This window comes from Solanum verrucosum, unplaced genomic scaffold (assembly GCF_900185275.1).
Source record: "Solanum verrucosum unplaced genomic scaffold, falcon-dt-bn FXZP01000229.1, whole genome shotgun sequence".
In the NCBI taxonomy this organism is placed as follows: domain Eukaryota; kingdom Viridiplantae; phylum Streptophyta; class Magnoliopsida; order Solanales; family Solanaceae; genus Solanum; species Solanum verrucosum.
Window position 1 is genome coordinate 1,041,059 of NW_026020011.1, and position 24,066 is coordinate 1,065,124.

Below are 24,066 nucleotides of genomic sequence, written 5' to 3' on the forward strand. Positions count from 1 at the left end.
ATGAAGGTTGGTCAAAATTCAAGTTTTGAATTATTGCAGATTTGTTTCATAGTTTTCAAATGAACGACAGACTCGTTAGCATCATAGTTTGAATGTATAGATTAATAATTAATTTATTCTTTGTTTTGGCTTGTAGTTCTTTAATTGGATGCATAACAAGCTCAATGGGGGACAAGGAAGTAGGAGGTCTAATGCTATTCCAATTACTACAAGTATGACTTCTTCCTCTTTCTCCTAAAAACACGTTACTCACACTCTTCAAGAATGTTACTACACTTACATGTCAGACTGTCATGCATTTTTAAAGTATCCACGACATCCATTACATCTTCGTATGTGCTCATTAGCATGCACCTAGCTAAAACTCGTACATTTCAAAATTGACTTCATCATCAGATATAATAAACTCAACATGGTCCGACCCTTTTTTTGTGATTTTACGCATGGTGAGAGCTCAGTGCACTCATTAACCAAAAGACAATAAATTTTGGAAATTTGAGAAAATAATGGATTGTCTCAATATTTTAGTACATTGGTCCTTAATTCTAGTTTTGAATTGAATCTCAGAATGCTAAATTTGTTTAACTAATCAACTAAGGAAAAATAACATATTTCTAACTAATTTATTTTTCGTCGTTACAGATCATATAAATGAAGAGTTCAAAGATTGGCCAGATTCCTTGTTAGCAATTGGAACTTTTGGCAATAGAAGCAGTGATCTCAAAGAACAGAGCAAATTACACGTAAAAAATGATATCGAAGACGATGAACAAACTTCTTCTTCTCCAGATTTAGCAGAATTCACATCTGAAGAAGTCGAGAAATTACAAAAAGAGTTAACAAAATTACTATCACGAAAACCATCACCAACTACTAGTAAGTCTGAGTTTGTCGAGATCAAGAACAATGCTGTCAATGATGATGATATTCTTCCATTGGACAGATTTCTTAATTGTCCATCGAGTTTGGAAGTTGATCGTAGGATTAATTCCAGTAGATTTAGCAGTGCTAATTGCTCGGATGATTATGATGAGGAAGAAATCGACAGAACAATAAGAGTAATCATAGGTAGATGCAAGGATGTTTGTAGTAAACAGAGCAAAAAAAAATCAATTGGGAAGAAATCAATTTCTTTTCTTCTCAAGAAAATGTTGGTTTGTACAAATGGTGGTTTTGCTCCTGCTCCTAGTTTACGTGACACATTTCCCGAATCAAGAATGGAGAAGGTAACTATTTTTTCGACTAATTTAAGACTTAAGTTTGATGAATTTCATGAACGAAGCATTAATTAGTTCTAATTAGACTTTAAATATGCCCTTGCCCTCACTTTGATGGTTCAATATTTACTATTAAACTCGCGATATTTAATATTATTGAAATTTTGATATATTTTTAATATTTATAGCTAGTTTTTTGTATTAACAACTTTATATTTATTATTGTAGCTTTTGAGGACAATGCTTTCCAAGAAAATACATCCCCAAAATGCCCCTAGAACATCAACAAAGAGATATTTAGAGGAAAAACATCCACAAAGAGAAGAGAAAGAAGAGAAAAAAAGAGAGGAAACTTGTAATGATGGATCAAAATGGGTGAAGACTGATTCTGATTGTAAGTAACATTTATTAATTTATTTATTTTTTAAAAAATATTATTATTATTATTATTAGCTTGATTAAGTTCACTAAAACTTTTTTTTTTTTAATTTTGCAGTTATCGTCTTGGAAATATAGATATCGCCTCTCTGCTAGTTGTTCCATTTCAGGAAATGTCGATGTATTATGATAGTATAATTTTTTTTAGGGAAAAAGGGTTAAATTTACTCATGTACTATTTGATGTCTCTGTTAGACTTTTGTTCTATTATTATCCACACGTTAGAGGTCTTGTTTTTGTTGTGTACCCTTACTATAGGGTGAAGACAATCGCCTTTTCCTAACGGAAGGATAATATTAGACCAATAATCCTTGTTCGATTGTAACTAGTACAAGGGCGAATTTGACCCTTTTTCCAATTTTCTATTTTCTTCAATCCTGTTTGGGTGTTTCTTCAAAGAAAACCTTAATGACCCTCCAATATTGTTCTTGTCCCTTTTTACATGGTTGTATCTGTTAATAATGGATGCAACACATGTTGTGTGATGTTTTTTATAAAAGAAAATCTTGTGATTTGTACTCATCTGTTGGGAATGTTTATACAATTTTATTTCATTATAGAAATGTAGTACAAGAAGTCTCTCCACTCTTCTTTTAAGTACTATTGTCTATTTGTGATCTTGAAAATGTTACCTAAGTTGGCATGATATGTGTTGTTATTTAGCAAGAAAGAGAATGTCAAATCAAAATAACATTAGTTTATATTTTATTTTTATTTTTTCTATGTCATGATTGTGTGCAGGCATGAGATGAGATATGGACTCCTTTTTATCTAAAAAGATAGTAAATTATTACATCAACCAGGGTGGGTTGGCAAAGGCGGAGCCAAGATTAAGAGCCAAAATTATTTTGTCAAAGTATGACTGAGCTCGAACTGAACTTCAATAGCATAATGCTACACCATTAGAATAATTAAATTGGTAATAGATTGATCGATTAAAAAAATGTAAATATTATTAGTTTAAATTGATAATTACATTTAAGTGTGATTAAATTGTATATATTACTATTCTAAATTAGAGCTCAAATTTAAATAACATTAATCTAATATTGAACATAAAACAGAATTTTCATGCAAAAATAAAAAATAAAATTAGAGCAACAATAAACTTTTAAAAATGGTAATATTCAATTTACTTAATTCTTGATATCTTAAATTAAAATATTGATTACATTTTTTTTACTATCATAAAGTAGTCTTACGTAACTATATTGTCAATAAAAAGTTACATTACATCAAATTAACTAGAAGGTGTAAAAATAATAAAATTATTTTATAATAAATAATAATCAACGAATCGATATCATGCTAATTTAATCAAATATCAATCGATATTATGCTAATTTTGATTGGAACTAAGCTCGAGTTAAATTTTGATTGAAACTACGAGTTGAATTAAGTGAAGCTAAATACAAGTAATTCGAACCGAGCCCTCAGATGGCTCATCTTGCCCACACAAGCCAATCGAGTTGGGCTAAGTCTGATTTGAATTTAGATTGAAATAAAGTCAGCTAAGCAAAGTTAGATACAGGTGAGCTGAATCGATCCACGAGATGACTCGTCTTGTCCATGCAAGCCAATCGAGTTGAGTTGAATCTGAATTAAATCTTGATTGAGATCGAATTGAGTTGAGCCGAACCGAGCCCCCAGATAGTTAGTCTTGCCCATTGGGGCCTACCTAGAATAATATTGTAGTAATAATTTTGAAATATATTTAATATTGTAGTAAAAATCATATATCGATTTATATAAAAAGAAACAGTCACTTAATTTCCTAGCCCAAATCCCATAATAAGACCATGGAGCATCTATTAGAGTTACACAAGTTCAACTGTCGGGCATGCAAACCCCAAAAAAAAAGAAGTCATAAGTATAGAAACCACCTCTTTAGGAACTCTTGGTATTTGCTGCTTGATTGATAAATATGACCAGTGACTGAAAGTATGTTTTGGAGATTTAGGACAATTAGCATGCTAGAGATTTGGAGTTAGTTAATGGATTAGCTATTCATATCACCGCTACGATAAATTAGTTGCTCCCAAAAAAAATTCAGCTTTCATCCAAAGTATTAATTTACAGATTGACCATCATTTTGGGAATGAAGTGTATAATTAATCCCATAAAGGTTTTTCCATTATTGTTTTATTGATCTAAAAATTTACTATTTAGTTTGTTTGTCCAGGAAAGTAAGATGAATTTAGTGGTCTTAAATTAAAAATATGTAGAATGTATCAAAATGTCCTTTGATCTTGTCGTCCAAACATGCCACGTGAAAAGTTTGAAGTAAAGAGACTTGTCAAAAAAGGGAAGAAACATTCTTTTTGAAACGATTAAAAGGGAAAGTAAGGCAAACAAATTAAAACGAAAAGAGTATTTTTTACAACATTTAGTACTTATTCTGGGGCCAATAGCAAATCAAAAGGAATCTGGAATGGGGTATTGAAGAAGTGTGAGAAGAGACTTAATTACCAATTGGAAATGCCAATACTTGTCACTGGGACTGGGAGGCAGATTGACTTTGGTTAATAGTGTACTTGATGCACTCCCTTCCTATATGATGTCTATATTTCCTATGCCAGCTAGTGTGTACAACTGCATTGATGCTATGAGGAGGAGATTCCTATGGCAAGGAAGTGAAGATAAGAGGAAGTACCACTTAGTTGAGTGGAGTGAATTAATTGTGGGTAAGGAAGTAGGGGGACTGAGCATCAAGAGCCTAAAGAAACGAAACCAAAGCTTGATGTTGAAATGGTTATGGAAGTTTGCAAATGAAGATGGCATGCTTTGGAAGGATGTGATTACTGCTAAATATGGGATGGAGGACAAGTGGATGACAACACAAGTTGCAATATATTCCATATAAATGCACTGTATGGAGAGGAATCTGTGGCCAATGATACAAGCAAGAACCAGAGTGAAGTTGGGAAATGGCAGGAAAACCTCCTTCTGGGATGACAAGTGGAATAGGATAGTAGTTTTGAGACAAACACACCTTGTCATATTTACACTATGTCAATGGCAACATGCCACTGTAGCTAGCTAATATGTGGAGGGGTGAAATCTTGGCCTAAGAAGGCAACTAAATGACTGGGAGATTGGAAATATGACAGAACTACTCAACTATTTAGATGCTCATACAAGTCTTGCTGGGGAAAATGATCTGCTAATGTGGCAGGAGTCAAGTCTACTTATACGGCTCTTAACAGGAGAAAGAGTGGCCATGGAAGATGATATGGTACCTTTCAAAGTGAATTGTTTCACTTGGCTTTTGGTAAAACAAGTTATTCTAACACATGAGAACCTGAACAAGAGAGGCCATCTGTTGGCTTCTAGGTGTTACTTGTGTGGAGAACAAGCTGAGACAGTCAACCATCTTTTCTTACATTGTATATGGACATAACAACTATGGAGAATGTTCAGTAGCCTAAAGGGGGTCAGGTGGGTGGAACCAGGATGCATTAAAGGAGTACTTAGTAGCTGGATCCGGGATAGAAATGTCACCAAGAAGGAGGAGAGATGGAAGATTGTCCCAGCATGCATTTGGTGGTCAATCTGGAAAGAGAGAAACAATAGGAGCTTTGAAAATGTGTACAACAGTCTACAGGATGTCAAGATGAAGTGTTTAGCTCTATTTTATTTTTGGTGTAAACATAGTTTATTAGCTCAAACTGAAGACATCTTTGATGTACTAGATTATTTATAGGCAACACAAATAGACTTGAGCTTTTGATAGTTTGTAATACTTTTGAAGGGGAACTACACTTTTGGTGGTAGTATACATGTGGATAAATAGAGTAATGTTATCAGTTTCAAAAAAAACATTTAGTACTTATTGTGAGAAAAAAGACTTTTAATTTAATGTACAATGATGAGTTAAAAAAAGACAAAATCGAAGTTATCTTCAGTAAAAATTCTCAAGAAGAAAAAGGATTCATCATGGACAATGGAGTAGCTTGATTCCTCTTCTTTTATTTTTATAGCTATAGTTATTGTTTCTCCAATTTCTAAGCCTCATAAGCTAATGTTAGAATGATGGTGGTACCTTAGAGTTTTGTTGCTCGGGCTCTTCAAAACATCGTCTGGTGCGTGTAGGATACTCCAAAAATAGTGTATTTTTTAGAATCCGACACGGGTGCGGCAAATTTTTTTGAAGAGTTCGAGCAACATAACCTTAGAGTTCAAAAGTTGAGTGGTTAGCTTTTAATTTATGGAGGGAGAACAATGAATTTCTAGGAGATGGTGAAAGAGTAAACTCTTCCTCCTTCCTACGAAAGTCCTGCCTTTTGGGGAAAGAGGGAGTATACTCGGAAATTTACCCACTTGAATGTAGAATAATATCTTTTTGACATTTGTGATCGTGAAACAATTGCACCCCTTTCTCCTTTGATACTGACATTCATCTCAGCTTCTTGAATGGTAGAGAAATGACAAGCCTGTAAATTTAAGGTGCTCATCATTTGCAGAGAGTGGAAAAAATGAACAGGAGCTAAAAGCCTCAAAAGAAAGACACTAGTTATGTGTTCCTAAGCTTTTATATAAGAAGCTTTAGTGGTGACAGATTAGAAAAAATATACGAAATATTTTTTCTTAAAGAAGAATTATTGTCAATCTGTGTTTAAAGAATCTTACTGATTCCAACAAACTTTGCAGAAACACGAAGTTATCAAAGTTTAATGAACCAGTGAAGAACAGAAGAACATAAATTAATTCACAATCTAAAATCTGTAACACATACCAGAATCTGGAAAAACAGAAAGAAGATCAAGCCCGCTGAATGCACAGTGTCCCCTTAAGGAAATTATTCCCCTCTAGTATCTAAGGTTTGATTTGGAATATGCTTCCCAGGATAGAATGATCTCAATCACCAGTGTATTGATACCCAAAACACTGGTGTCAGCGAGCCACTCAACGGCAGTAAAGTACACTTAGAATACTAGATTTAGTAGTAGAAGAAGTCCAGAAAAATTCTATATTTAAAATGAGAGGAAATTCCTCAATTTATAGAAAACAAAGGGTAGTGTGAAAAAGTTCTTATTGTGCCTTACCGGAAAGGTCACAAACCTTTGGAAAAGTCACAATCTTTCGGAAAGGTCACCACCTTTCATAAAAGTCAAAACTTTTCATAAAAGTCACAACTTTTTCATAAAAGTCACAACTTTTTCATAAAAGTCGCAACTTTTCATAAAAGTCACAACTCTTCATAAAAGTCGCAACTTTTCATCAAAGTCACAACTCTTAATAAAAGTCGCAACTCTTCATTTTTCATTCACACCTTTTAAAACCCAACAATCGCCCACATGAATGGGGAATGACTCCAAGACAAAGAAATGGATAAATATGTGTACTTTACAAGCAAGAATTAATTGCATCTGGATAAGTAGGTTTCCCCTTGGACTTTCCGTAGTGAACATATGTCGGATATACTCGATCAATCGGTAGATGCGATATCTTTGAACCGTCGAGCTTTGGTGTATACCTAGACAACCATATGTCACACAATTAACTCTTTACCATTTATGGTTCTTACGGTTGTGTTCGTTTCAGCCATGAACACCTCCTGGTTTCATGAGTGTATAGAGAATAGGCTTTTGACAATAATTCTCTTTGAAGCGACTTACACTTCACACCCACATAGGTGATTTCTAATAGTGTTATCGCGTAGATACACTATTTGGTCAAATCTGTCAAACTTAGCAAATCAGTAAAAACATTAAGCTTTAGTAACTCATTAACATGCCTTAATGTTGTATCCTTGTTCCTGAGCATTGTCTTCATCATGAGAATGGATTGAGTTTGTTGACAATGCCGAACCGTTAGTCACAACTTTGTTTTTCTCCTTGAATCTAGCTCTTGGGATCTCCAATCTGCAAGATAGAGTTACCGCTATGATGACTTGTCCTAAGCCGTAAACTCATTCCCTTAGATGATCTTTAATCTTTCTCTCTAGTTAGGCCTTTTTGTAAATGAATCCGACACATTATCCTTTGACTTTACATAGTCAATTCTGATAATTCCACTAGAGAGTAGTTTTCTAACGGTATCTTGTCTATGTCCTATATGACTAAACTTTTCGTTATACATCATTCTCCATGCCCTACCTATTGCATCTTGACTATCAAAGTGTATGCATACTGATGCCAAAGGTTTGGGCCAAAAAGAATATCTATCAAGAAATTTCGGAGTCTTTCAACTTATTCATCGACCTTATCTAAAGCACCTAGCTCAGAGATCATTGTAGAGCTAGCGATACATATCTCTTTTTTTTTCTTTTTTTTAAAAATATTTTCAAGAGACTGCTCCTCTACCAAGAGTAAATACATATCCACTCGTGGATTTCACTTCATTTGTCCGGTGATCCAATTCGCATTACTATATCCTTTCAATACTATTGGATATTGTTAAAATTCAAGACATAGTTTTAAGTATTTCTTAAATACTCCAAAACTCTTTTCATTGTCATATAATGAGTTCGATTGGGATCACTCGTGAACCGACTCAGTTTATTAATAGCAAATGTTATATCTGATCGCGCACACTTCGTGATATACATCATATTTCTCAATACTTTAGCACAAACCAATTGTGAGTCACTTTTGCCTTCACTCTTTTGAAATGCAAAGCTCACATTTATTGGAGACTTGACAATATTGAAATCCAAATATTTGAACTAGTCAAGTACCGTTTCAATGCAATGAGACCGCGAATATGCTAAACATTATGGAGTTCTAAGGATTGAGCTGGCTAATCACTTGGCAACTCCAAAAATTTTCATTCCAAACTTGCTTTCTAGAATACGTTTAGTAGCATTTAGTGTCAACATATTACCAATTATACAAACAAACAATGACCTAGTCATTTTAATGTAAACACATTTTTCACTTCCATCATTCTTAAATCCATTTACCCATTTACCAACATAGTTTGGTCAAATATCTTATGTCATTGTTTGGGCGCTTGTTTTAGTCAATAAAGTGACTTAACAAGTTCGCACACTTTCTTTTCTTTACCAGGAACCACAAAACCCTCGGGTTGTTCCATGTAAATTTCTTCCTCTAATTCTCCATTTAAGAGAGTTGTTTTCACATTCATTTGATGAATTTGGAGGTCATATATCACAGCTAATACAACTAACATCCAAATGAATGTAATTCTAGCTACTGGCGAGTATTTGTCGAAAAGATCAAGACCTTGTTTTTGTCTTGCTTTATATCTGTCAACAGTTCCATCGACTTTCATTTTCCTTTTGAGGATTCACTTTGAACCCAAAAGTTTATTTTTTGGGGGAAGATCAACCAACTTCCAATAGGATTGCTCAAGATTGAACCAATCTCACTATTAACACCATCTGTCCAAAAGGATGAGTCTACAGAAGACACAAGAAATGTTACAAAATCATATTCGAAGAAAGTAGATGTCCTTTGACATTTACTACACCTCAGAATATCTTTATTAAGTACATTCTCCTTTTATTCTTTCCAAGGTTGTTTAGACCTTTCACTAGACTACTCAAGTCTAATATTACAGTCCACTGTCTTAGGTCCTATTTTAATCCTTTTAGAAATAGGAACTTGGATTTTGGCTAGACACCCCCCACACTTTGAACTATTTCAAGTTGGATTTCCTTTATTTCCATTTCTCATATGGAATAGATTGTGTCCTGGAAAAACAAAATTTCCCATTGCTTTCTTTATGAAAAGGCAAAACTTTTTGTTGTTCCCTTTTGCAGTAAGGATAGTTCCTCCACACAAGTTTTGTGGTAAACCAAAACTTATAAGTAATGCATTGATCATTTCCTTCAAAGTTCAGTTTTTTTTTCCATTAGATTGAGGTGAATAGGGCAGCAGTTTGATGGATAATTCCACTTTTCAAACATATTTCTGCAAAATGAGATTTATACTCTCCATCCCTATTACTTCTTATTTTTTTCCCAACTGATTTTCAACTTCAATATTATATTGTCTAGACGTTTCTATTGCTTCATCCTTACCATTCAGCAAATAGACATAGTCATTTCTAATGCAATTGTCAATGAAAGTTACGAAATACTTTTTTCCACCATGAGATGGTGTTGACTTCATATCACAAATGTCAGTATAAATCAATTCTAAGGGATTAGAATTCCTTTCAACAGATTTATAAGAATGCTCAGCATACTTAGATTTCACACAAACTTGACATTTTTATTTATTGCATTCAAAGTTAGACAAAACTTCTAAGTTGATCAATTTTCCTTACAAGGTTTTGTAATTGATATGTCCCAAGTGTTCATGTCACAAACAGTTTGACTCAAGCAAGTAAGAACAAATAAAAATATTGAGTTTGAAAAGCTCAGTGCGAGGTAGCTTTTTCTCACAGATATTTGTTCCTATTTCTTACAATTTTGTATGACACAAACATTGTTTAGAGTCATCACCTTGTCAAATGTCCTTTTCAGCAGGACCTTTCCATAACTTTCAATTTGATTGTTATAGAACTACCCGTGAACAAAGTTTCATCAGGTCCAATAAAGGCAATATAATCCAAATGTTTCTTTTACAAAACATAACGAATAACTATTCACCAATATTCATGTCTATGCAAATACTTTTATTATAATAGACATATATTTTCATGAAAAATCACAACATTTTAAGTGACACTTTTTCATAAAAGAACACAATTATTTTGAACAAGTATATATATATTTGGTAGTTTCATACTAGTCACATCATATACTAGTAATAGAGAAACTCAACAACCACAATACCGAATATACTCCAAGAATTTTGTGGGTCTAACATAATACAAAAGTATCATTGAATTTCATATCTTTTGCTCCAAAATTAAATTAGACACCAAGTCTAATTTTATCTTTATCATAAGCAAAGAACCCCCACATTTTAAATATGATCTCAAAAATATTTTTCAAGTATTTGAAAATAGTTTTTCCACATATTTTTCCAGACTATCAAAATGTCATTGGCACTATGAAACCTCTTTTGGAAATATTATTCTACAAAAGAATTATATTGCTTCAATCCTCTTTGACAATATTTACACAATGTCAAAGTTCATTCATAGAGGCACAAAATCACAAACTCTAAGTCACTGGTATTTTTCCATCTATCACAAATAGACATATCACTTAGTATTTAGAATACTACAATAAAGACAAAAAAAATTGTACAATTTGTTTCTATATAACAGTGAGTTTATAGAAAGTCAAAAGTACAACATTGACTTATTATGTGAAGTTTTCATAATTTTTCAAACCAATTGCATAGTCTGATTTATCCAGAGTAATAAACTACAAAAGTTTTTAGACTACAAAAATCAAACACAATCAAATTTCACATGGAGTACAAAACTACAAAAGTATTTTTTTTTTTAGTCTCCAAACAGAATTAAACATATTCTTTATCACATAGAAATGTTTTTCTTTTCATATAGTCTTCCAACTATAACATTTTGACATACTATTTTATCAAACAAAAATGTGCATCTCTCATTTTGCAAACTAAAGAATTTTAAAGGCAATACTATCTGCCAAGAAAAATTCATTCCACAACAAATGGTTTGCAGATCTTTTTCCAAAGATACACATGATAAAAAATCAAAATTGTTAACTCTTAGAAACTATTTTCCTCCTTAGATAAATAATAAGAAGGTTACCTGGTGTATTCTTTAACCAGAATAGCACCAATTTTTTCTGTACATTCTCACTTCGACCTTGCTAAACAAAGCACCAAATTATGGAGAAGTAATGCCTTAAACTTCTACTTCCATGATTTGTTTCTCTCAATCAGTAGAATACAAGAAATACCAACAGTATAATAATTTCCTTAAGATTGTTATTCGTCTTGTATTCCCAAGATACTTAGAACAAAACTTTGAAGAACTTGATAAGACACAATAAAGTTTAAGAACATTTTCACAACTAGAAAATTAAAACTAGTAGAGAAACTAGAATCAGAAACAGATTAGAAAAAATATACGAAATATTTTTTCTTAAAGAAGAATTGTTGTCAATCTGTGTTTAAAGAATCTTACTGATTCCAACAAACTTTGCAGAAACACGAAGTTACCAAAGTTTAATGAACCAGTGAAGAACAGAAGAACATAAATTAATTCACAAATCTAAAATCTGTAACACATACCAGAATCTGGAAAAAACAGAAAGAAGATCAAGCTCACTGAATGCACAGTGTCCCCTTAAGGAAATTATTCCCCTCTAGTATTCGAGGTTTGATTTGGAATATGTCCTCCCATGATAGAATGATCTCAATTACCAGTGTATTGATACCCAAAACATTGGTGTCAGCGAGCCACTCAACGGCCATAAAGTACACTTAGAATATTAGATTTAGTAGTAGAAGAAGTCCAGAAAAATTCTATATTTAAAATGAGAGGAAATTCCTCAATTTATAGAAAACAAAGGGTAGTGTGCAAAGGTTCTTATTGTGCCTCACCGGAAAGATCACAAACCTTTGGAAAAGTCACAATCTTTCGGAAAGGTCACCACCTTTCATAAAAGTCACAACTTTTCATAAAAGTCGCAACTTTTCATAAAAGTCACAACTCTTCATAAAAGTCGCAACTTTTCATCAAAGTCACAACTCTTCATAAAAGTCGCAACTCTTCATTTTCCATTCACACCTTTTAAAACCCAACAGAAAGTACACTAGTTGGTGATCTATATTGTGATATCCCACTAGGTCTTTATATTATCCGTGGGAAGAACGTCGTGTTAATTGGAGAATTGGTATGTACTATGATCCTGCACCCAGTTTTGTTGTGATTTTTCAGGATGTTGATAAGGAGGAACTTCCACCCCATATGACTCATGTTTCATCAGTTGCTGAGATTACAAGGGCATGACCTCATTATTCATTGTTTGACTAATACTGATGCTTAATGAAATGTGTTTCGGAACATGGCAATACCATGATTCCACCATCTATATAATTGAGTTCAGTTTTAACTTCTTCCCTTTCTTTTACATGATTTAACTCCAATGTAAGCACCCAAATAGTTGGATATACCAGGCTATGAAGTGAATATGTCATAGTGGACTGTAAATTGTGGTGGTCTAACTCCTTGCCGATCTACTTTCGTTTTCCACTTGATCAGTTTTTGAGAAAAGATCCTATAAAAAATTTAGCTTGCAAAAATAAAATTTGTGAGAAGCTCAGTGTCTAATTTGGCTTGTTAGCTGAAAGTTGGCCTTAATGAAATTATGTCTAATTTTGCTTTCGTGTTGGCCCTCCTTTTCTAAATATGTTCTCATATAAGGTTCTTGAACAAGAGTGTAGTTCTCTACTTTGGTGTAAAGCTTTTGACTTTTGTTGTTCTTGAGAAATTATGCATTCATGAATTCTTCCCATCTCTCTTTAAGAGCTTTAATTTGGTGTTCAATAAGCAGTTCGTTCATCTGTTGTTGGGTAGGGGCAGAGGTGATCTGTTTTAGCATTCATCATAATGCTCTTTCGATATAAAAGATGCTCCTATTGGAGGGATAGTAATTATGGGCTAAGTTGCTCGACTCGGGTGCGGATCTAGAGGTCAGATCCTTCATGATCTAACTTTTAAGATTCAGGGATATGGATCCATGTATGGATACGAGTGCGGGGATAAGCCTAAAAATATCTAAAAATAGAGTTATAAAACCTAAATTATGAGATTATGTGGAGAACTTGAGGAGAATCTTGGAAGGAGATTAAAGGAAAATGAATGACATAGAAATTTCTATATAAAAGGTATTCAATTTTCTACAATTTCATCTTAGCTTTAGTATTATATACAGAAGCCATTAAAACTGTCCAAGACTTTCCCCATCGATTTTGGTCAAAGTACCCGAAATCGGTTGACCAAATTGGACACGGATCCCACACCCACACCCATGTCGTGTTAACACGGGTGCGGCACCAAAAGTGAAGAGTCCGAGCAACTTAGATCATGGGGGTTGGAACCAAGGTTACAATTACCAAAGCTCGAATGTATATGGCCCCACAAAAGTGGAATGCTCCTCCACTAGTCTTATTGTGATCCTCTTCTCCCCACTCCTTCCCAATTTTTCAGCAGATAAAAGGACCATTAAAGAAAACAATCTATTCTTTGCTTTCGGATCACTCTCTAAGTCCATAAAAAAAGGTGGACAAGGTTATGATGTATCTAATAACACCAAGGGATACGTAAATAGTCTCAAGACTTTGATGATGCAACATATTTTGTCGTCATATTACACTTATTGTTTTGTTTATCAATTGCAATTAACAATTGTTGTTGTTAATAAGTATTTGGATGTAGAAACCGTCTTTGCTTTTGCTACTAAAGGGTTAGAATATTGTTGGAGGATCTTTTAAGCATAGAGATTTGTTTCGTTATTATCAAGATGAAATGTTAGAGCAATTTCTTTGAGCATATCTAGAAATACAGTGTGTTATAATGCCTTATGTATCATCAGGCGCAAAAAGCAGAAAGGGAGTCTACAGATCTTAAAGGTTCAATGAGAAAGAGGATGGAATTTCTTGATATGGACTAAGAATTCTTGTTACTGATATCTGGTTCTTCCCAGTATCATGGCCAGGGGCGGAGCTAGGTGGGGGTTCGTGCCAGTAGCTTTTCCGTAGACCTTGTATTTGTACTATAAAATTAAGTAAATATATATGTATTAACTTATGAACCCCTAACAAAACTGTTGACAACTCAATGCTATGGAAGGGGAAGAAAATTTAGAACCCCCAAACTGCTGGTACTGGCTCCGCCTCTGATCATGGCATGGCATGGCTTTTGCAAATATTGCCGCAGTTGCTGGCTGGTGGCAGAAGTAACTATAAATGGTTTCTTTCGCTGCTACACGTTGTTCATTGTAACATCTACAAGTTGGGAATCGGGTTGTACCTACTACATTCTTTTTCCGATTACATGTTGATATATATTGATGGCTCCCCTACTCGACTTACTGGTACATTTGGGCATAGGACCTGATGATGGTATGGGGAAATGGTGGTTGATCTGGATAATGCCAAATTCATCCTGTCCATTTTTACTCTAATGTGGGAAATTTTCAATTTTTATGGTTGATTGTATTAGACTACAAGATACCATGTCTTTGTTGAAGTGAAGCATAGTTGATTTGATTATTTTGATGGAAGATGGAATTGGTAAGTTCCCGTACCACAAGATATTAGAGCAAAAGCTGGAAGAAATGCTTTTGTATTCATTTTACAAGGATGGAATACAACAATCTATACTAGCAAATAATATCAATCATTATGGACAAGTAAAAATAAACAGAGGGATTGACCAAGCACTTCTCACCAACATACAACACCATCCGGGCTAATTCATACATGCTTTGAAATTTTACGGGACAGGCCGGACTAGCCCATTTTTTTGGTGTGGGCTAGAAAATGGTCAGCCCAGCCCACAAGTATGTGGGCTACGGCCTTTGCCGAGTCAGCCCTCTTTTTTAAAATAATATTTTTTATAATTTTTTTAATTAAATTATAATTTTAAAATATTATCATAAATATCGACAAGACAATATTACATGGTGTTAGTGTTACTACTTGTTAATCAAATCTACAAATAAAATTATCTTTATAATATTTATTAAGTTTGATTTCAAGTAAAAACATAAATAGCTAAATAGAAATATTAACCTAATTGTTTTTCAATGATCATAATAAAACACAAAAACTATGACAACATTCCATAGGTTACAACCTATGTAGTGATTCTCTAGAAATTTTAGTAAATTTTTATTTTATGTAGTACATATTTTATAAATATAATTTATAATTAAATTGTAATATTTCAAACTTCTAACAGATTTTGAGTTTAGACTCTTGTTATTTTTAATACTCTATTTTATTTTTATTATTTAATTAATTTTTATTTAGCCCACGGGCCGGTCCTATCCATATTTCTCAAGCCCCCCAAATCGGCAGACTTATTCAGGTCGGGCTAAAAAACTTTTTTCTTAAATGGGCTCCAAAAATCATAGTCCAACCCTATCAAATCGCAGGTTAGAGCAGGCCAGCCCTACGGGCCTAACCCATATTGACGGCTCTAATAACCGGTAGATCTTATTCCTATTTTGGAGTAATTTCCTTGGATAGTCACCCATGTTTGGGAAATTACCTTGGAATATCACTTATGTTTGTTTTAGGACCACAATATCACCCAACTTTACCTCTTTTCCTCAAAATATACTTACAAAAAAAAAACATTATCTCTCTCATAATAGGATGCCATGTCACATTATTCCTTTTTCATTATTAACATTTCTTTAATTTCTTTTTTATTATTAACATTTTTTAAAATTCTTTAAAAACATTATATCTTTTGTAGTTTGACAATATGGTTACCTTATTACTCTAATGAATTAAAATATCAACAAAAAGGGAGTCCGAAGCTAAAAGGGTCATTTCTTTCCTTCAAAAAACAAAAAGGGCACATCAAAAAAAAAAATTAACCAAAAGGGCAAAATCCCTCCTGACGGATTGATTTTTTTCTGACAAAAATTGACGTCGTTCCGTTAAAAGAAATAAAATCGCTGCATTTGGCAGCGATTTTCTCAAAAAAAAGTCATTATTTCTTTAAAATCAATGCTATAGCAGCTTTTTTATTAAAAAAAATAAATTAAAAGTGAAATCGCTGCTATAACAGCGATTTTTTGTTAAGGAATTAAAAAAAAAACATAAAGAACAAGTTTTAAATTACATAAATTTCCAGCGGCAGCCATTTAAAAAAAAAACAAGTTTTTTAAAAAAAAAATCGCTGCCGAAGTAGCGATTTTCAGTTTTACTTTTTTTTTAATCTTCATTTATATCGCTGAAAGGGTAAAGATTTTTAAAAAAAAAAAAGCTTTTTATGAAAATCGCTGGCTTCAGTTTTAATTTTAATTAAATTCTCTGCAAGGGTAGGATTTTTTTTTTAAAAAAATAATTTCTTAAACAAAATTGCTGCTATAGCAGCGATTTAACTTCAAAACTTTTTTTTAAATTTCTTAAACAAAATCGCTGCTATTTTGCTTTTAATTTTTTTAATATAAAAACGTTGTTATAGCAGCGAATTTTATTTCTTTTAGCGGATCGGCGTCAATTTTTGTCAGAACAAAATCGCTTCGTCAGGAGCGATTTTGCCCTTTTGGTTATTTTTTTTTTGATGTGCCGTTTTTGTTTTTTAAAGAAAAAAAGTTGCACTTTTGGCTCCGGACTCAACAAAAAGGTGCCATTGCCCATTAGTGCCCATATAAAAACATTATCTCGCTTGAAAAATCGGAGGAAGCCACATATTTTCTTGAAGAATCGGAGGAGCTCATATTTGGATTTGCCGCCTAATCCCCTAGAACTAGGGTAGAAATTTTTGAGCTATGTAATTTTTTTTTACTAGGTAAAATGGGTTGTCTAATTTTATTTTTTTAAAATGTTAATAATGAAAAAGGAATAATGTGACATGGCATCCTATTAGGAGAGAGATAATGTTTTTTTTTGTGTAAGTATATTTTGAGGAAAAGAGGTCAAGTTGGGTGATATTGTGGTCCTAAAACAAACATAAGTGATATTCCAAGGTAATTTTCCAAACATGAGTGACTATCCATGGAAATTACTCTCCTATTTTGTAAAGAATAAAACACAACATTAATAAGGATTAAATAACATAAATATAAAAATAAAAAAAAAGAGAGAAAACAGTATCCACTCAGTTTCAAAGTAAATTTTGTTATAGCATATTTTATGTCCATTAAAAAAATAAAATTAATACTAAGTTACTCTTATTTGTAAGATATTTTTTAAAATTAAACACTATTAATGATGGATAGTTTTAACCAAAACTCTCCATTAAGTACTCCCTCCGTCTTTTTTGAATGTTGAGAGTGAAAAAAAAAATTATTTAAAAATTTTTTTTTGATCAAACTTAAATTGTTTGACTTTCGAAAAATTAATAGTGTGGGTAAATTGGACGGAAGGAGTAGAAAATTGTCTCTCTTAAACGTGTAGGTCCCACTCCCCCGTGGGTAGTCCTCCTCTTCCACTTCTTTTACTAGTGCAACGGCAGATCTACCATTTTTCTACACAAGCTCAACTTCTTCTTCTTCTACTGAGCTCTGTTAAGGGGCAATGTCGTCCTTCGGAGCTTCAGCTTCAGCCATTGTTATACTTTGCTTATGGTCACTTCACTTTACACAAGCTTCACTACACGATTACTCTGCCGAGAAATTCGCAAACAAAGGTAATGTATTCGTAGTCCATGGAGGTAGCGAGGGAATTTACTCTTCTAACTCTAACCTCAACCAATCTTCTACCTCCTCTTCAGATGGACTCTCTTTTATACGGTGAAAATCTCTCTCTCCTACTCTTCCTTTAAATAATGTATTTTAGCTATGACTGTTTTGAATTTTGATGTTTAATAGCTTCACTCGAAGTTACTGTTATTATCTGATAGTTTTTTCTGCTCATTTTGGATTTTTATTTATATTGCTGTTATTAGTGGATCTTAATTTGGGATTATTGAAGATTAGTTGATTGATGAATTGAGATTTGAGAGTGGGGTACTGACTTGGTAATTTATCATTTTTCACTTTGAAAACAAAACCTATTTATTTTTTTTTCAAATTTCACAATGAAACATGGTCAAACGCGTGTTTGGCCATGAAAACCCAAATCTATTTAGCTTTATTTGGAATTTTTGAAGTTGGAGTTGATTAGCTGACAAAACGTTTCAGGATAGAAACCTGTAGATTTCTACATAGGCATGCGATGTCCTTGAAGAAGATCAATAATCCATGTCATATTAGGCCTACATGTATGTTGTGGTGTGCGAGAAAATAACACAACTCCAACTTCAAAAACTCCAAATAAAGTGAAATAGTTTTTCATTTCCATGGTGTTTGGTCATGTTTCATTGTGAAATTTGAAAAAGTAGTTTTTGTTTTCAAAGTGAAAAATGATATCTGAATTTTTTAGATTCTCAAAGTAGCCCCTTTCGACATGATCCATTATTTAAAGCTTAAATTCTAACTTGTCACATGGAAACTTAAGCTACATGTCAAATATAACACCATTCTTCTGCTAAAAGTACACTGAAAAAGGTATTAAGTGGAAATTGATCCCTTGGTAAATAACTCAACATCCAACCAAGTGCACCATTTAGCATTCTTGTAGCATAGGTGTGAACAGATAATATTATACCAAATTTTAGAAAATATATACATCAAACACCTAGTTTTACAGTGAGACCACGGGTTCACGTGCCCCATTTTTAAAATGTAAATTCGCCCCTGAGCTCAAGCATTTTTCCTTGTTATTGTTGTTGGAATGTTGGTAATAGAAACATATATCACAGAGATATAAGTTCAGCATTTTCTGACCTTTATCGTTTGTAAAAATCAGCTTTGAGAAGATTATATTCCGGAGACCTGAAGAATTTTCAAACTTTAGCTCAGGATCAATTCATGCAGTTGTTTTTGAGGTGGATGACCGAGAGACAATTGGCGGCTCTGCCTATGGGGGGCAAAGAGCTGTTTGTTGCACAGCAGATCTTGCAAAACTGGGAGTTTGTACACAAGGGGAAATAATCCACCGCCCATCTACCAATAATCCTGGTTGGCCTAAAGTATTTGGTGCCTCATTTGGCATTGATGAGTTTGAAGCAAAACTGCAGCCAAGAACAATACATATAACAAAAACTGGAATGTACAATGTGTACTTTATGCACTGCGACCATAATCTTAAGGAAGTTGTTGTTGAAGGGAAAACCATATGGAAAAATCCTACTGGTTACCTACCTGGTAGAATGGCACCACTTATGAATTTCTATGGGTACATGTCTCTTATGTTTGTGTTACTAGGGATCTTTTGGTTTTCTCAGTATGCGAGATTCTGGAGAGAAGTTCTTGCTTTACAAAATTGTATTACTCTCGTTATAACGTTGGGCATGTTTGAGATGGCATTATGGTACTTTGATTATGCTGAATTCAATGAAACTGGAGTCAGACCAACTGGGATCACTGTATGGGCTGTTACCTTTGGTGCAGTAAAGCGCACAGTTGCTCGTTTGATTATTTTGATGGTCTCTATGGGGTATGGTGTTGTTAGACCTACCCTTGGTGGTCTTACATCCAAGGTTCTTTTGCTTGGAGGAACTTTCTTTCTGGCATCGGAAGTGCTTGAACTGGTAGAAAATGTTGGTACTGTTAGTGATTTCTCAGGAAAAGCAAGGTTGTTTTTTGTACTTCCTGTGGCAATCTTGGATGCTTTCTTCATCCTCTGGATATTCAATTCTCTTTCTGCAACTTTGAATAAACTTCAGGTACAGTGACCTTTACTTTTGCTTATAACTTTGTGTCAATTTGCTGGTCTATAAAAGGGCTTCCTTTCCGCAATTCCTATCCTATTAATGTATTTGTGAGTGACCAGAGATCTTGACGTGATACATGTTCACCTTCATATATATATATATGAAGATTAATTATGACATGACTTCATGTTTCCAATCATTCTTGCTATCAATCAATGGTAGTTCATTTGCTGCTGTTGTGGATTGACAGGCTAGAAGATTGTTGGCCAAGTTAGACATATACCGGAGGTTCACAAATGCTCTAGCTGTTGCAGTTATTGTTTCTGTTGGTTGGGTATGCTATGAGGTAATATTTGGCTATCTTCAATTTAAGGCTGATCTTTTTGTTTATTTCCATCAATCTAATATAGCGATTCTTAGATTTTGTCTACTCTCCCTGGAAAGAGCCAAATGATGGCAACCCCAAAGTGATCTTTTCAAAGAGATCTGAATTAAAGGAAAAATAGCCAAACCTTAATGCTCAAGTGTCCAGTTTATGTGTACAGGCCACAGGGAATGGGTTTGTTGAAACAGTAACCAAAATATCCAGCACTCATCTAATCCATTAACTGACCTGCAATTCTTGATAAACAAACATGAAAACAGTAAAATTAGGTGCTTACGGGTGACAGGAAGGTGGTGCTTTTATTGGAGTTACAGTTGTAATGTTATTCGTGATCTGTTCATCTGCTCTAAGCCATTAAATAAATAAGTAAAAGCATCATAACTCAACTTATCTTTTTCTTCTATCCAGGAATTCTTAAGAAACCTAAATGAGCAAAATTTTAGGAAAGAGTAAATCTATTACTGATGTATAATGAGTAAATAAGTTTAATGAGTGCAAGGGCTAGGAGACCTACCTATTTATTAAGTATTTCCATTAGCTGAAGCACATATGTTTGGTAGCGAGATTCTTACTTTCCTCAACTTAGGATCAGTTGGAATGATTGGGGGCTTATGTGGATCCTTCAAAATTGGAATGCCCTCCTATCTCGTACCTGAGTTCATATAACACAAGTTTCTTATCGTCCTAATTTTTCCGGTTTTTTGTATTACCAAGCTAAGCATTAAAACTTGTTTTTCCATGGCAGCTGTACTTCAAGTCCACTGACGTGTACAATGAGCGATGGGAAAAGGCCTGGATTATTCCTGCCTTCTGGCAAGTGTTGTCTTTCTCTCTCCTTTGCGTCATCTGTGCTCTTTGGGCTCCATCTCAAAACTCCATGAGGTAAGACGACCAGGCTTTCATCTCTATAATGCATGTTTTAGATTTGATTGAGTTCACAGGGCTCCTAGTGTGAAATTGCTCTACCATAAAACATGCTAAAAATGATCGCTTAGTAATGATGAGTGTTCTTTCTTATATAAAAAAAGAACAAAGATGATCTGAAATGTCCTCTGAACTAGGGATCCATGGCAATTTTTATCTTAATAGAGTATGAATACTTTGACCATGCGAGAAAATGAGATGATTTTCTCCTTCACCCAACCCTCCCCATTTCCATTGAGAGATCATGAACGAATAAAGTTCCTTTGTCAGTTGAGAAGTAAAGAAGAAAATGATACATATTTTCCCGGTGTCAAAGATTCAGGATCGTTTTCTTCAAACCATTTCATATCTTCCTTCTTCATGAAATGAATCTCAAAAACCACAGGTCTTTCTGTAAAAAAAATTGGCATTTGGTAGAACCTATATGTTCGCGATATTTACTTTCCTTATCTACACTTATATTCTAATTGGTTTTCTTTTCGATACAACCAGATATGTCTATTCTGATGATAGTGAAGAGTTTGATAAGGATATCACCTTGACACTCATAAAACCCTCCTTTCTACCTTCAAAGGATGTAAGAATTCCATCCGAAGTGAGATCAACGCCTGGTGGAGATGGGACATCTAATGGTGGTGATGTAGAAGAAGACAAGACAGAGTAGAGTGTATATATATATTGCCCATACTACTGTAAACGAAAAACGTCACGAAAAAAGAGTAATTGCTCATAGAATCTTGTATCTGGTGTTCTCTGTGCAAAAATATTGAAGGTGGGATCAGGTAAAAGCCTAGGTAATAATAGTTGAATTCTTAATACAATAGGGAAATTGTTGCATTCATTCATATATTTGTTTCAAGTACTTATTAGAATACTCTATGTGTTGGCCAGTATTCATTTTACTATATTGTCTATGCAAATCTTAAATTATTCTAAAGTGTATGTCAAACACATAGTGATCATTTATCGACCAATGACTTTAGTTATCAAATGATTGAATAAACGGATACATATTATTTATGGTACTTAGTTACCATTCGTTATAAGCATCTAATGAATTATAAGTTCATCGCGCCTTACTTATCATTTCAATAACTCAGCTTGCCATAAGAGCCCATAGGTGATGCAATAACAATCAAGTTCAAATTTCATATTTAAAACTAAGCTTCAACCCCTTGAGTTAAAATACAAAATAATCAAATTCAAGAACAAGCAGATCAAGCCTTGGAGCCAATAGTTGAAAAAAAAAAAATTACTCATATATGCTATTTTTTCTAGACTAAGAGAAATTCTACAAATTTTATACTCATTATACGACTTTTTTTTTTGTCAAAAGGATACTAGTTTTGTTGATATAGTGTAAGATTGTTACATATAGTTTGACTTGCCTAGAATACATTGTACCTACACAGTCATCAGTCATGTTCATTCATATGAAGATAAAGCAAGAACATGATAAATAAATAGCTAGGTTAAGAAAAATAAATATTATATATAAAATAAAATAATATTTATAAATAATTTTTTTAAAAAAAAAAAAACAATATCAATGATAAAATAGATATTGCATAAAATAAGGACGACAAAAATTCATTTTATGATAAATAGAGCAAAGTTAAAACGTTTTTTTTATGTAACAAGAAAATATAATTACTTTTGGGTAGTCTAAATCAATTATTACTTGTATTACTACTAGATATAGGACCCCGTGCCAGCACGGGGCCCAATATATATTATTTTTTTATTTTAATTTATGTCATATTATGGAATTTGAGAAGTTATTAAAATTTTTATATGATTTTAAAAATATTTTAAATTTTACTCTGTTTGTTCTAATTTATGTGGCACACGCAGAATTTCAAATATTAACCATTTTTTATATGTCTCTTTAATATATTAAGTTGTTAATTATTGTATTTTATAGTACATTTTGAACCTAATTTTTTAATAATATATGTTATTTGCCATGTCCCAATTTATGTGGCATTAATTGATAGATTTGTTGGAGTCAAGAGATTTATTTTGTTAATTATTGTAATTTATAGTTTCTTTTTCGTCAATTTCAAACAATATATGTTGTTAATTGATAGAATACTTTTAATGTAATTTTTTCAAAAAAAATATGTGTGACTGTCCATGTCCCAATTTATGTGGCACATGTAAAGTTTTGACAATTAACCAAAATTTTAATACACTTTTTAAAAAAAATTAAGTCGTTAAATTTTCAGTAATTTAAATTGTTGTATTATTTAGTACAATTTATAATGCTTTTAAAGTAGTTTAAATATTGTACTATTTATTATGATTTATAGCTTCTTCTTTTTTAATTTATGTCATATTATGGAATTTGAGAAGTTATTGAAATTTGTATATGATTTTAAAAATATTTTAAATTGTTAGCTATTGTGATTTGTAGTACTTTTTTTAACATAATTTTGAAAATAATATTTATTACTCTCTTTGTTCTAATTTATGTGGCAGATGCAGAATTTCAAATATTAACCCTTTTTTATATGTCTCTTTAATATATTAAGTTGTTAATTATTGTATTTTTTAGTACATTTTGAACCTAATTTTTTAATAATATATGTTATTTGCCATGTCCCAATTTATGTGGCATTAATTGATAGATTTGTTGGAGTCGAGAGATTTATTTTGTTAATTATTGTAATTTATAGTTTATTTTTCGTCAATTTCAAACAATATATGTTGTTAATTGATAGATTTTTTGGAGTGGATTATATTTTTTTATTAATTATTGTAATTTATTGTTTCTCTTTCGTCAATTTCAAACAATATATGTTTATTATATAATCC

At 32.8% G+C, this 24,066-nt stretch overlaps 3 protein-coding genes across 3 annotated transcripts; all 3 read left to right on the plus strand.

The window, feature by feature from the left end:
• On the plus strand, positions 1-1,761 carry LOC125820304 (protein NEGATIVE GRAVITROPIC RESPONSE OF ROOTS-like). Its single transcript, XM_049499746.1, has 5 exons — positions 1-6; positions 137-212; positions 643-1,226; positions 1,446-1,611; positions 1,714-1,761. The coding sequence occupies exons 1-5, from the start codon at positions 1-3 to the stop codon at positions 1,731-1,733; spliced, it is 852 nt and encodes a 283-aa protein (XP_049355703.1). The 3' UTR covers positions 1,734-1,761.
• A 5,696-nt stretch (positions 1,762-7,457) lies between these two features.
• Positions 7,458-14,211, plus strand: LOC125820305 (sm-like protein LSM1A). Its single transcript, XM_049499747.1, has 4 exons — positions 7,458-7,467; positions 12,308-12,396; positions 12,441-12,506; positions 14,098-14,211. Exons 1-4 carry the CDS (start codon positions 7,458-7,460, stop codon positions 14,173-14,175), a joined length of 243 nt encoding a protein of 80 aa, XP_049355704.1. The 3' UTR covers positions 14,176-14,211.
• Positions 14,212-17,712: 3,501 nt separating this feature from the next.
• Positions 17,713-22,038, plus strand: LOC125820024 (uncharacterized). The gene is made up of 5 exons (XM_049499442.1): positions 17,713-17,976; positions 19,034-19,952; positions 20,191-20,286; positions 21,071-21,207; positions 21,742-22,038. Exons 1-5 carry the CDS (start codon positions 17,762-17,764, stop codon positions 21,911-21,913), a joined length of 1,539 nt encoding a protein of 512 aa, XP_049355399.1. The 5' UTR covers positions 17,713-17,761; the 3' UTR covers positions 21,914-22,038.
• Positions 22,039-24,066: the final 2,028 nt, after the last annotated feature.

Excerpts from the sequence above, each read along its gene's own strand:
- LOC125820305 (XM_049499747.1), top strand. Across the intron at positions 12,397-12,440 it reads TCGTGTTAATTGGAGAATTG|GATGTTGATAAGGAGGAACT; the intron begins GTATGTACTATG and ends GTGATTTTTCAG. Across the intron at positions 12,507-14,097 it reads CAGTTGCTGAGATTACAAGG|GCGCAAAAAGCAGAAAGGGA; the intron begins GCATGACCTCAT and ends ATGTATCATCAG.
- LOC125820024 (XM_049499442.1), top strand. The coding sequence starts at position 17,762 with ATGTCGTCCTTCGGAGCTTCAGCTTCAGCCATTGTTATACTTTGCTTA. Across the intron at positions 17,977-19,033 it reads GATGGACTCTCTTTTATACG|CTTTGAGAAGATTATATTCC; the intron begins GTGAAAATCTCT and ends TGTAAAAATCAG. Across the intron at positions 20,287-21,070 it reads TTGGTTGGGTATGCTATGAG|CTGTACTTCAAGTCCACTGA; the intron begins GTAATATTTGGC and ends TTTCCATGGCAG.
- LOC125820304 (XM_049499746.1), top strand. Across the intron at positions 213-642 it reads TGCTATTCCAATTACTACAA|ATCATATAAATGAAGAGTTC; the intron begins GTATGACTTCTT and ends TCGTCGTTACAG. Across the intron at positions 1,227-1,445 it reads CCGAATCAAGAATGGAGAAG|CTTTTGAGGACAATGCTTTC; the intron begins GTAACTATTTTT and ends TTATTATTGTAG.